Genomic DNA, 13,719 nt, shown 5'->3' with positions numbered 1-13,719 from the left:
CTGAAAAAAAAATTAAGCCTAGTTTTTTTTTGGGGGGGGGGTTGAGGGGAGAGAGAGGAGGAAGAGGGTGGAGATGGAAATTTCTTACGGTACGGGATAGTTCTTTTGTTGCCCGGCATTGTGTTTTTCTGCCAAATTAGACAGAAGGCTCGGAGGACTTGCAGGGCCTTCTCCTGCCCCACCTTCTGGTGTGCTGGGGCTCCCTAAAAAGATGGATCAATATCAACCCTGCTGACTCGTCTGCAAAAGTGAAAACCCTTCAATTACATTTTTGAGACCTTTATATTTTAGAGCACAGGTGCTTGAATAGAATGTGTTTGAAAAGCTCATTGGGGTGGGGGGTGGGGGGGAGGTCTCACACACAACTCTTAAGCAAAATACAAAACATAACAAATTGGAGGGGGATTTAAAAAAAAAAACCACCAACCCTACATCTCTGAACAGCTCAAAAGCACAGTTAGAACCTTATTTTAAAGCCACCTTCTTTCCGAGCTAGAAGGCGAGCGTAGTTGAAAGGAAAGTCCACGATACCCACATATCCCTGTATTTAGCTATCCCAGGTAGGGTGGGAATAGATTGCCAGAACCCCACCTGATTGTAAGTTGTAAGAATTTGCAAAAAAAACAAAACAAAAACAAAAACAAAAAATTGATGGCAAACTCAGATTGCAAGGTCATTGTACACAACAGGGAAAATGCCAACACTGCAAAACCTGAGAAGGGCAACAGCGATAGAAAGGGTAAGAAATCAAAGTCTGTGGTTTTTAAAAAGAGTCCTATCCAGTGCTTTTTAAGCATTATTTGCTTGGCTAGCGCTATTCCTTGAGGTTCTTCGTATTTCTGTGACTGGCATCAGATGCCAATGCAGAAAACAAAAATCAGTATAAGCTAGGCAACCTCTGACTGAATTCCTTGACACTGTCCAAATCTGTGTAAAATAATTAATGCCATTTCCCCCCCTTCCCTCCAAATCAATTTTGAAACAGGAGCTACCGAGTTTAAAATATAATTAGCAGCAATTATCAGTGCTTGACAGATGATTATTAAACTTTTTACGCCACTCTCCCTTAAAGAATGAATTTCAGCAGAGCGCATCCCAGATTTTCTGACCCTTGATTAACCAAAGGTCAGTGATGTTCCCCTGACAGCAATAAGCACCAATCATGGTACCCCCACTTATCCAAAATACAAGTGCTCCCAAAGGTTCTAGAAATGTCCACATTTCCCTACAGTTTTACAGTCAAAGGCACAGAACAGTCCTTTCTGAAGAAATATTTTTAGCGTTGAAAAGTATGAGTATGAGGAAAGTTAGAATGAAAATCTATTTGCACTAAAATGTAGAAATGTTTTCCTTTTGGAAAGAGGTTATATTAATTTATTGCTGCTATCATCATCTCATCTTTCCCCACCATATTTTAAATTTGAATTTTAAATCAAGCATATCCAAATCTGGGCATTTACAGAGGGATCTTTGAATTAATTCTAGCCACATGAATAGCCTCTCTCTCTCTCTGATCAATTTTATGTATTGCATAAGATCAGGGTTGAGAAAAAAACCCACTTCCTATTCCAATCTTCTGGCACATAAGGTAGCACTACCCAGAAATGGAAACCCATTTTCAATTTATAGGTGCCAGCACCACATTTTTAAGTGTCAGGGCGGCCAGGTTATTTGTTTTGTACAGAGCTGCCTAAAGTTAACACCGATGCATCTCATTGGAAATACTAGCCCCTTCCAAACAAAGAACTACATTAAAGCAAATAAGAAAGCATTGGACTACTCACACTGGGCTGGAGGGACAAGTGCGGTTTATCAATATTTGGTGCCCATTAAATTACTTCACAAAGTTACGCAAAAAGTATTTTTTAAAGCAGTGGCATAATTAACCGTGCAATTCCTAGGCCTTCCCCTGCCATCACTGTTTTGCCTAGTTGTACAAAGCGCTGCTAATTACCCCAGGCCAAAAGAATTTATTTCAGACTTTAAGAGCGCCACAGCAAGCAAGGTGTTAAAAGAAACAGGGAAGCAGTTACAAGCAATAAGTAGTATATTAAAATAATATACAACCCTACATTTTACAAGAAATTCAGAATCTCCTGCGGCGTGTTTAGTGAAGTGAGGGAAAGAGAGGAGATTGTAAGGTGTTTTTTCGGTTTGTTGCATCTGAACATTTCTGAAAGACAGAACGTCTGGACATTATCTGTAATCTCAGCAAGACATGTTTTTTTTCCTAGGCTTTTTAAATTGAGTGTTATGGAGCAGAATGGCATTGGTCTAAAATTAAATAAGTCTGAAACCCTGCATTTACCATTTGACTAGGAAAGTATTTCAATACTCCTTCAATATAACACAGAACAAATTTCCATGTGTTACTTTGTCAAGGTGGCTATATTACCACATACATTTCAGGCTGTCTGTAGTAAAACTTTGATTCAGAATTGATTTGGGTACAAATTAATCTGCACAATAGTTCTTTATTTAAAAAAAATTCCAAAACCCTACTAGGTACACTTTATGATGCTGAAAAGTATTCAAGTATTCTTTTAAAATGTTTGCATAGAGGCAATATCTTCAAATGTAAGTTACAACTTCACTTTACAAGACAAAGCAGTTGTCTTCGCAAACTTGATCAAATTCTCTTGTGTAGAAATATTTTAAAAAACTGTTTCCAGATTGGATCCATTGGTAACTGGCTTTTCGTTATTTATACAGCAATATGTAAATAGATGCAACCAGCACAGATCGTTAACCTGGGGGCTCAGAAATGTGTTGCTATTTACATTATCGATTTTCAACGCCGCCACCCCAAAACTGTGCTGCCCTTGCCAATCCACCCAAATTTTCAGAAACCCCCTCAAGATAATGTAAAAGCAACAACCTCAATATACTCATAAATTAAGCTAAAGAATGTGGATTGTGCATGAAGTGGATGAAGATACTCTTTTACGCAATCCATGCTTCTGGAATTCAGTTCTCTGCTCCCAATCTAGAGAGCTCCATTCTACCTGCCATGTGCTCAATTTGACCAATTTCCCCAGGGTTAAGGTAACACAGTATGGGGCAGTACAGAAGGAAGTAGCCAGAATGGTACCTTCCGTCTTTCGCTTTCAGCCTGCCCCATCCCCAAGAGAGACAGTCCTGATAAGAAATGTATGCTGCTTTCAAGTTCTTCCTCCCTATCCCTACTACCAAACAAACTTGAGTTTTTAAATTCAAGTTTGTTTTCAAAGCCTCCAGCATTGCATTGCAACCAGGGAAAAGGAGGGTTTCCAGTCAGAAAAATCAGCATCATGGGCCCAACTAGAAGTATAAGTTGACTGGAGCTCAATAGTCACAATCTTTTAACTTCTCTATCTAGAACCATGACAATCTTCAACAAACTACCCTAAAGCGAATGGTTATTTCATTCTATGTCATCTCCCTCAGATATCATAGTTCCTACACAAATGAAATTTCTGTTCAACATCATCAAGTCTTTACTGCAATAGCGAAAAAAAGGCCATAGGAACAATACAGAATAAGGTGGATATTCCACCAAAATAAAATTTTAAAACATTTTAAAAACATTTTCCAGACAGTATTAAAATACAAGTACAAATTCATCATTAAATATATATACATATAGTAACAGGAAAGGGGAAAAAAGACCATACAGTCCAAAGACAAATTTAAAAAATGGCAGGTGACTGGAGCAGTCAAAGGTCAAACATACTATGGTCAGCATGCCCCCTCATCTTTATCCTTCATGATGGAAGCAGCAAATCTTGCCATTTGGAAAGTGATGAATTTGTCTCTATCTTTCAGTAATACAACTAATTTATCCTGAGCTGACCTTCCTGGGTAGCGGGATATTGTAGTCTGCAAAAATCCATTACGTTCAACCCCCAAATCCTGGACACTGGAATGTGAAGTGGGATAAATCCTCAATAGACTTTTGATCACAGGAGCAGACTCTTTTCCTATATGGGATCCCATTAAAACGGCCTTCCAAGACAGCAAGCGGTAAAATAGAAATTTCTGCTGAAAATGGAGTTTCACTGCAAATACAATTCAAATGGGAACATTTGGTCCAACGCCATAAATGTTAAATGGCAGGGGTAAGGAGTGATATTAGAGGAGCTGAAAGCTAAAAATTACCAAGAAGAAGAAGAGGTGGGTTTTATATGCAGATTTCTCTACCACTTAAGGAAGTCTCAAACTGGCTTACAATCACCTTTCCTTCCGTGTGAGGTAGGTTGGGCTGAGAGAGCTCTAGGAGAGCTGTAACTAGCCCAAGGTCACCCAGCTGGCTTTGCGCGTAGGAGTGGGGAAACAAATCCAGTTCACCTGATTAGCCTCCGCCGCTCATGTGGAGGAGTGGGGAATCAAACCCGGTTCTCCAGATCAGAGTCCACCGCTCCAAACCACCACTCTCAACCACCACACCATGCTGGCTCTCAGAAGAAATGGTCTTGTTACGCAGGATTGGCTAGGTGGCCTCTGTACAACTGCAGGTGACGCTGGAGCACAGACATGCCAGGTGAAACACAAAGTGAGGTTATCTAGTCATACATGGAACTGCAGTCTACCTGTTTTATACCCACTGGCTATCTGCATTCCTAGAGTGCGTTCCAGCTCTAGTCTTTGCGCCATTAGTCATGTGCAATGACTAATGACTCCAGATGGGAAAGCACATCCCTGTCAGAAGGTGCTTCCAGCTAGTTCGATACAGCCCAGATGAACATCCAGATACACACATTTCCTGTTTTGAATCGGTGCATGGCTTCTGTTGCCCAGATTTTGTAAACAATTAACACAGAATTTTGCTAATTAAGCATATTCGATAGCAAGGAATAAGTTCAGCCTCCCAGGACTGTAAGAACATAAGAAAAGCCATGCTGGGTCAGACCAAGGCCCATCAAGTCCAGCAGTCTGTTCACACAGTGGCCAACCAGGTGCCTCTAGGAAGCCCACAAACAAGACAACTGCAGCAGCACCGTCCTGCCTGTGTTCCACAGCACCTAATATATTCAGCATGCTCCTCTGATCCTGGAGCACCTAATATATTCGGCATGCTCCTCTGATCCTGTAACTCTAAACATATTGGCCAGGATCTACCACTGGACCTAGGCACCCAAAGGTGCCTTGGGTTATTCTCAAAACAGCTATTCCTTCTATTGCATGGCACACTGCTTTTGAAACTCAGGGGAGGTTCAAAAACAGCTTGCAATACACCAAGCCACTCTGAACAGCTATTTTCAAAGTAAGTCAAACACTCCTCGGGGTAATACCTAAAGAGCTCTATGGATCCCAGCGATTCCAATGTTATCTTTGGAGGGGGGTTGGACTAGATGATCCTGGAGGTCCCTTCCAACCCTATGATTCTGTCTCTATGATTCTGCCCTTAAATTATGCATATATAAGTCCTTTTGATTTTTGTGGGATTTATCATGTAACTGGTGGCAGGATTAATCCTCTCTCTAGGAGACATGTTGTTTTCCATGTAGGTTTCTGGAGGTAGCCCATACTTCTGCCCTCAGAGAAACCTCAAGTAACTGGAAAGCAAAGTTGAATTGTCAAGTTCAGCAGTTCAGCAGTCCCAGAAGTTATTTCCCCCCTCGTTGCTGCTGAGAGGCAGCATTTTCACAAAATGGGATTTTAAAAATAATTAAAAGCATATAGAGAATGGCTAAGCAAACAGCGGTTTTTCACAGACTTCAGACTAGTGGCCAGAAAGGAATAGGATCAAACCACTGTCACTATCAGACAGTAAAAAATAAAATAAAGGCAGGCTCTTTGTAGCTTAAACAGAGCACCAGGCAAACAAAGATGGTTACTCATCCTTCCTCACACACTTCTGAGGTGGTATTTCTGAATTTAATCTTCAATAACAAATATATTTTATTGGCAAATTTATGCGTGTTCTGGAAATGCAGAAATCTCCTTGAGACACTACTCAGCAACAACTTTGCCCAAAAATAGCTTCAGGCAGTTGTATTTAGCAGAGTTCGCATAGAGAAACTTTGTGGAAGTGCTGCTCACGGCAGTATTATAGTATAACACTCAAACAAAAAAATTTTTTTTTGCCATTTCCCACTAATATTGTTTCACACCTCATTATATTATTAACTGGTAAATACTTCAAGAAAATAAAAAGGGTACTTAAGTACTCCTTAGGCTGTCTGAAAAGGCGGGGGGGGGGGAGAGACACACAAAATCAGGACGCATTCAAACAGTGGGACAAAAAAACTAGCGTGTAAGAGTTCCCGTTCCTTGTACTTCAGAGCTTTCAAAAGCTACAATGAATGATCCTTGTCCTGATGGACAGCCAAAACATGTAAGCTGAATCGCGCCATCTCGCCGCTTATTCAGTCTGGATAGCTGATACAACCTCATCTCCTTTCAAAAAAACTTTTTGACACCAGTCCTGGAAAGGAAGGATTTACGCTAAACTCCCCTTTTCAATGCCGCAAACGTGTTTTCGCAATTAAAGCTGCACAATTACCATTGACAAGCCCCAAGTCGGCAGAACATAAGCCTGCGCTGTTCAAATGCGCCTGCCTCAGTGCCTCCAGCAAAAACCCACAGGCGGGGGGAGAAGAGGGGGGATGAAAGAAAGAAATCTCCCCTCATTATTTAACAACTTGTTTGGTATTGCGCTGCACTTCTTTTGGAATGTTTGATTGTATGGGAAGAATGTTTTCCCCATTTTAATTTCCTGGCTGGAGGCCCATCTTCTGATGGTTCTGCTTCTTCATGTATACAAAATATGCACCAGGCATGCACATAAAAACAACGATACTCCATCGCATCCCAGTTTTTCAAAGAGCCACTTCATTTTTCATAACTCATAAAAACCCATCTAGTAACAATGCGGGGGGGGGGGGAGCTGAGACTATTTTAACTCTTTGCAGACAGATGTATGTGCTTCATGTCTTACGCCTTGCGCGCTTGTACTGCTTTCTGCCCATGAGAGAAACACTGAGATGTGTACTCCACAAAGCAAGGAAAGAAAAGCGGTTCAGCTTTCTAATGGCCAGTCAGTATATCAGAAAATCATTAATTGTTAACGCCTGCCCATTCTTTTTTTGTAAGTATTTTGTATTTGGTATTCTTGAGCACCCTTCTTCATGCATTCTGAAAGAGCACCTGAAGATTGCCGCAGGCACACTGTTTCACACAGACCACTGGTCTAGCTAAAATCAGGAATAACAAAATCTGTACCCTCCCCCACGGATTCCAGTTAGTTCCTCTCATACATAACAATGCCACTTGGGATTTTAACTGAACTAACCTTTCTTTAGTGGCACGGGGACAAGTTGTTTTGTTTTTTAAATAGAAACTTGTCCTTAAAGATAGATATGAAATCGCTCAAATGGGATCCGAGGAGAAACTTTTTTAATACACACACATACAAGGAAAGGATGTAACTGCTAGTTCTTTCCAGGCATGTAATGGAAAGAGGAAGATGAGCTGCTTTGTTGCACGTTTGGAAATAGCTCGATGTTAAGGTATATCAATAAACATCGCTAACTAAATGCCTCTGCTTTTGATTCCCCCTCCTCTTATTTTTAAAGAGCTAGGCAAAAACTGCCCATGCATATTAAAAAACAAACAACAACACACACATACACATTTTAAAGGCACAGCACATACAACGAGAAATAGGGAAATGGAATATTACATGCTACGTTGAAAGCACGACAATCACAATGCCCACAGCGCTGGATCAGACTGTAAAACCGACAGCCTCTCAGTTCTTACTTCGTCTTGTAATGAAATCCCTTGGGTTAAAAAAGGCACATGGAGGATCAGGCATACCTCACCACCTGAGGAGCGCTATTCAGACCTATGGCTTCTAATGCCCTGAATGCCTGTCTTTATTTACCCGGAGGTAACTACTGGCTCTTTGGGCTTTCACCAGTTTCGTCAGTTCATTTGTTGGATTACATATCAGTGATAAAATGTCTGTTTTAATCAGTGCGGCTGAGGGCTAATTGCCCACTTGTATGTTCTTAGACCGTTTCGATTCTACCGTATGTCTGTTAAATGGAATTAAAAAAATTAAACTGGCATCTTTAACACTAACGCAGTTACCAAGTAATGTATTTACTTGAAAGAAAGACAACCCTGAATGTAAGATGATCCTTCCCTCAGGTTATACACAATTTTTATTATAACTGTTGACTTATATGAAAATTTAAGACAACCGCTTTTTTCTTAGTGGTGCATGAAAGAAAGAAAAACTAGGCTTCCTTTCAGGTAAATAGGGGAAGTTAGCATTTAAGACAGCAAGACAGAGGACTGGACTTTATTTTGTTTTGGTATAATTAGTGGCAATTGGCTACTCAAAGGCTCAGTGATTTTTTTTGGGGGGGGCACAGAATTAAGTGTTCTTCAATATGAACAGAAGTTTCTTCTCACATAGCTCTTCGCTACAAAACAATATACAGTTGGAATGAATGTCTCCTGCCTGATCAGAAAGTCTGTTCTCACAAAATACTACAACAGTTTCAACTGTGATTTTTCTGGAAATGGGTGTCACAAACTTTCCTAAACACAGCAGTTCCACAAAAGAAAACAGCCTGAAGACAGAATACTTGTGCTTTCAAGAGAAACCGGAAGGGCCTTTCAGACACTACAGTACAGCCAACCCAGGTTTGTCACCGAGTAATCATGTGACAGGAAGTCATGGTCAGTTGGCACACTGCAATAACTGCACCCATATTTTGCTCATAGTCACCTGAGCCTATACCATATGCAGCAGGATACATGCTCAGGTGGGTGCTACAGGCATTTTTAGCATAGAACTAATATGCACATGAAATGGTCCTGGTACTCCAGGGAGGAATACAAAGAAGAGAAAAGCATCTTACCATGTCCCCAGGCTTTACAGAAACTGCCACTACTACTCCAGGCATGGGCGATCTCAGAATGCTGCTGCTGTCTTCCACCACTTTCTCGGGCATGTACTTGCTCAGCTCTGCAGCAAGCTTAGTCAGGATACGCAACTTGTACTAAGGAGCCAAGAGAGAAGAGAACACACACAAACGTTGCAAAAGCAAGCAATATCAAAGAGATCTACGGATATGAAATAAAAGGGGCGTGACATTCACACCCCAAAAACCTTTGCACAGGACCATTTATATCTACAATTTGACCAATCTATGACTTGAAAGCTATCATTTAAAAAACATTGGGAGAAAGATGGACATATTTGGAAGAATTGGATCATTAATTTAGAAGCTCTGCTAAAGTAATGGAAAGATGCAAAATAAGATTTTTTAAAACCAAAAATAACTAATAAAAAGGCGAACCTTGGTTTGCTTTAAAAAAAATTAAACATAAATATGTTTATTGTATTAAAGTTTTGATGAAACACAATCCAGCATCAATTACTTTGAATGGGCATAGAAAGTACAAAAAACTGGACCAAACCCAGCTTTTTGTCAATGTACAACAATTTGGAATTATTTTGTAAATTCTCCATCCTTTCTCTTTCCCCACTATGACATACAACTTAACTAAAATGATTGTGATATTATAATAATACCAATTATACACTGTGGTTGACTTTTGGGGAAAGCATTTTACAGGGAATATCTCCACCTGCTGCCAGTCGTACTTGTGAAATTATACCGATGTAAATGTAGAGCAACTGATGGAATCAATCCAAAATTTAAACCACAGTAAATAAGCGCAAGTCAAATTGTAGCTCCAGGTGAAAAGGTTTAGTTTATTAAAAAAAAAAGTGCAAGGAATTAATTTTATCTTTGCAACCAACCCAGTGGTTCATAAGTAGGAACAACAACAAAATTGCCTGTAAAAATCTCCACACATACACCCTTCCCTTCTCAGCTCTTATGTACAGGATACACTGCGAAATAGGAACACCCCCCAAAGCAGAAGCAATGTGGAATGAGAGTTCAATTTCCAAGTGAGATTCTCTGTACTATACAAAGTTGACCACTTTGTATAAGACCCTTATACATACTCATTCCTAAAACGGCACCAGCAAAAATTTCTAATTTTTTCAAAAGAGGACACCTCACTAATATCCTTAAAGCTTCTGTCAAAACAAACAAACAAACAAAAAAACAGCAAAAATTGCTGCAGCTTTATCTGTGTTTAAGGTTTCTCTGCAGTTTTTTTTAAATCTCAAAAGATTATCTGAAATCTGTAGCAGTCAGGTTTTTTTTTCAAAAAAAATTATTTGTATTTTCCCCCAAAATCTACCTAGAAAAAGAGACAGTGCATTCAGAAATCCAGTAGATGGCAGCAGGTCTCTGTGAGAAACATTTCAGTCTTTGGCCATCAATGGACAAAAAGAACAAAAACGTTTCCATCACTAGTTTAATCAACAATTTTGATAATAAATGTTGCAGCTAGATCTGCACTTAATAATCCGGCTTCAACATCTCAGCTTTTGGGGTTTTGAAAAAATAAAATCTCTGAGCATATTTCCAGCCCGCTGCTAATGTGGTTAAAGCCTCATCACTAGATTCAACAACCTATGGCCATGAAGTTCAAATTTCCTATCCACAGGGAAGTCTTCAAATTGGTCCATCTGCTATGGAATTCCTACAAATTGCAGAGGATTCAAGGGTAAGTTTTAGAGCGTACTCTCGGGGCCAATTCTAAAACTTTTTGTACTTGGGGATGCATACCCCTTACCCCTCAGTATATGTACCACGACCCAATGTAAAACATTCGATTTGTGCAGGAGTTGATGAAGCCTAACTGTGCAAATCAGGAGGGCACCCAAGAACCTGTCCAACCATCTGTGTAGCAGCTGCACATTGCAAGGGGAATTATGGATGAGCTGTCTTTCAGGCAGCTTCTCTACCACATTCCATCTTCTCATTGCAGAACCCCTGAACGGTACCCCCCCCCCCAAAAAAAAACCCACAGGCTTATGAAAATAAAACAACCACAAGACTAAATTATTTTTGGTTCCCCAGTCCAATGGGATCACAAACACCCCATACATCGTGTGATGCCTGGTGAAGAAAGAGTACAATAAGAGGGCAAACGGAAATTAAATAAAGCCTGGTCGACCGTCCTATAACCATTTGGAGCAACACCACTCCCACTGGAAAAAATGGTAGACAGATGAACGTACAGTAACATCCCTATGGAACGTACATTCATTTTAGTGAGCCTTTGATAACCTTCACAAATCAATTATATGTTGCCTTATTAATCTGATCGAGACTATTGTGTTTTTAAATAAACTGATTCTAAAACTAAACACTCACATCCACAAGGAATCACAACTGAGCCAGTAATTGGATGTACAAACTCTTACTGAAAAAACACACACACACACACACTAGAAAGCCTTCCAAGTCCAAAGCCAAACAAAGCTGTATGTTTCCAACGCACAGAAATGACACCTGAGTATACTGAACAGGGCAACCAGGTGGCTGAAGCATGGCCAGAGACCAAAGAGACGAGCCAAGTCAAATACAGCCTTCCAAATAGCTATAATGTGCCATAACAGTTTTTTGCAAAGCTATGTAATAGCCCAAAGTTAAGTTCCAATATGAATTTGCCTTACGTACAGTTAGGTGTAAACTCACAGAAAGTAAAGGCTACTGCTGAAGTATGTGTGCCAATTTATTTCATTGACTGGTGGGGGGGAGGACACGACATCTTGGACAACCCCCAACCACTACTTAAATCAATTTTAAAATTCACCCAGTGGTCCAACCCCCATTTCCCAAGGTAGGATTTTTCCCCCCGCCCAAGCTGTATACCAGGATTTCCCCAACAGGCGAGGTAGAAGTCTGTTTTGGGCACATGCAAAGGGTGAGGCACACACAGAAACGAGCTGGTCAAAGACGCAACCCACAGCATTACAAAGGGCCCAAACAGCCCAGAAAATTCTGGAAAGCCCGCTCAAGCCCACCATTTTGATTTCCATCAACCATGTTCTTCAAACTTCCAACATGCATCTGTTTGTCAGTTAAAACAGTTCACACTTTAAAAATAAAATAAAAGAGAGAGCATTTAATTCCCATGGCAAAAATGGCACAGTAGCCTAGAAGAAAATCCTACGGGGGTATGCTTGGAACCTAGAGAGGAAGATGTGGTGTCTGAGGAGATTTGTTAGCACAAGTTGCCAGCAGAATTGCTATACTCTGTGACAGGCCAAATAACAACATCTTCTGCTTGTTTCTTCACTCTTCTCTGTGTGTTTTGCAATCAAGATGTACCAGTGTCTGCCAGCTTTTGAAGGATATGATCTTTAAGTGAAATTACAGCGCAAACGAAAAGCTTTTTGTTCCTATTAAAATTTGTCAGAGTCATATGGGAAGGGAGGGGGGGGAAAGCTTGCAGGATACATGCTGCTGTCAATCTAATAAACATTCTGTGCAGAGGGACTATTTATCAAAAGACAAATTGTAGTTAAAAGTCATTCATTAAACCTATGGGGGGGAATATAATTACACCAAATTGCACACTTTCAGAATCCACGGTAAAATGTCTGCCTTCTATTCCTACTTTGAAAATATTTTTTTAAAAAAATAAACAGGTATCATGGAAGGAAACAAAAAAAAATCACGATAGCTTGCAAGGCAAATTCTTTTACATAGGTTCACCTTTAAAACTCAGATTTTCAGGTGCATAGCACCCTAGCTTGATTGTTTGTTCAATGATCCAGCCGCCTACACTGAGTGCAAAATGGTTTAAGTTTTCCCAAACTAGCCTACGACCTGGAGAAGGGAGCAGGGCTGAGGTTTACTGGCGAGGAAATGTTTCCCAATTGTTGTGCTGTAAAAACATTGCTTCTCTCCATCACAGGCCCTACCAAGCAGTCTGCTTTTACTATTTTAATATTTCCCTATCTTCTGGATTCCTTTCTCTGCAGGGCTCCTGCTTGGCTTGGAATGAGATGTGAGAGTCAGTAAGCTAAAAAGCTTTCAAATGCAAGCCTTTGTTATTGATGAGCTGTTCCTTTTCCTTTTGTATTTGTTTATTGTTCTTTAGTCTGTTTTTTTTGGGGGGAGGGGAATTAGCTATTGTAATCAAAAAGCCCCCCCCCAAAAAAAGTCCAGAAGACTTCTTAAGAAAGGTCTTTTTGGGGCACAGTTGGGGACAAATGGCCTTTGTGAATGTAGGATGGCCAAAGAAGCGTAGAGCAGGTTTAAAGTTCTGTCCGGTGCATTTCTACAGTCAGCTGAATCCCAATAAATAACATCCTACCACCCAAAAAAAGCATTCCTCCGTAAAATACTTTCTCAGCTTTCAGAAAAGAGCCTGACCAAAGGGTGCCTCAGAGGATGTTAACATGTGGACTGGTTAGAAGAGAAGTGTAAAGGAGTTTAAAAGACCAAAACAACTGAACAACGCCTGGCTCAGAAACAAAGACACCCAAAATCTTACAAAATGTCACCCAAATGCACCTTCACTTTTTCTGAAAGGTAAGGTAATGAAGATCCTTACGCTGAAATTTATTAACTTTTTTTTTACTTTGTGTAAGTGAGTAGGTGTGCTAAAAGAAAATGCAAATAGATCCACTGCAAATGTTGTAGGGGGCCTGTGCCACAAAATGAAACAGGAGGTATAAACTGAACACAAGGGAAAATTTGTCAGAATCACAGGTAGAATAATGGTAGAGAGGAAAAAGTAGTCATGTTTGCCATCATGAAATCTCCTCTGGGACCCTTGGGTGGGTCTCCCACTCATGTCTCCAGCCTACATTCTTACAGAGGTCAAATCTGACAGAAAAAGTCA

At 40.3% G+C, this 13,719-nt stretch overlaps 1 protein-coding gene across 1 annotated transcript in view; it reads right to left on the bottom strand.

The window, feature by feature from the left end:
* PCCA (propionyl-CoA carboxylase subunit alpha) overlaps positions 1 to 13,719 on the bottom strand; it is a 306,082-nt gene that overhangs the window by 11,933 nt on the left and 280,430 nt on the right. Inside the window, exon 22 of the mRNA XM_056861686.1 lies at positions 8,856 to 8,996. Coding sequence (XP_056717664.1) covers positions 8,856 to 8,996 — 141 coding nt within the window. The remainder of the gene's footprint in view (positions 1 to 8,855; positions 8,997 to 13,719) is intronic.

The sequence above is a fragment of the Euleptes europaea genome, chromosome 16, assembly GCF_029931775.1.
Source record: "Euleptes europaea isolate rEulEur1 chromosome 16, rEulEur1.hap1, whole genome shotgun sequence".
NCBI lineage: Eukaryota > Metazoa > Chordata > Lepidosauria > Squamata > Sphaerodactylidae > Euleptes > Euleptes europaea.
The sequence above is the reverse complement of the archived record's forward strand: the minus strand, read 5'-3'. Positions and strand labels throughout refer to the sequence as shown.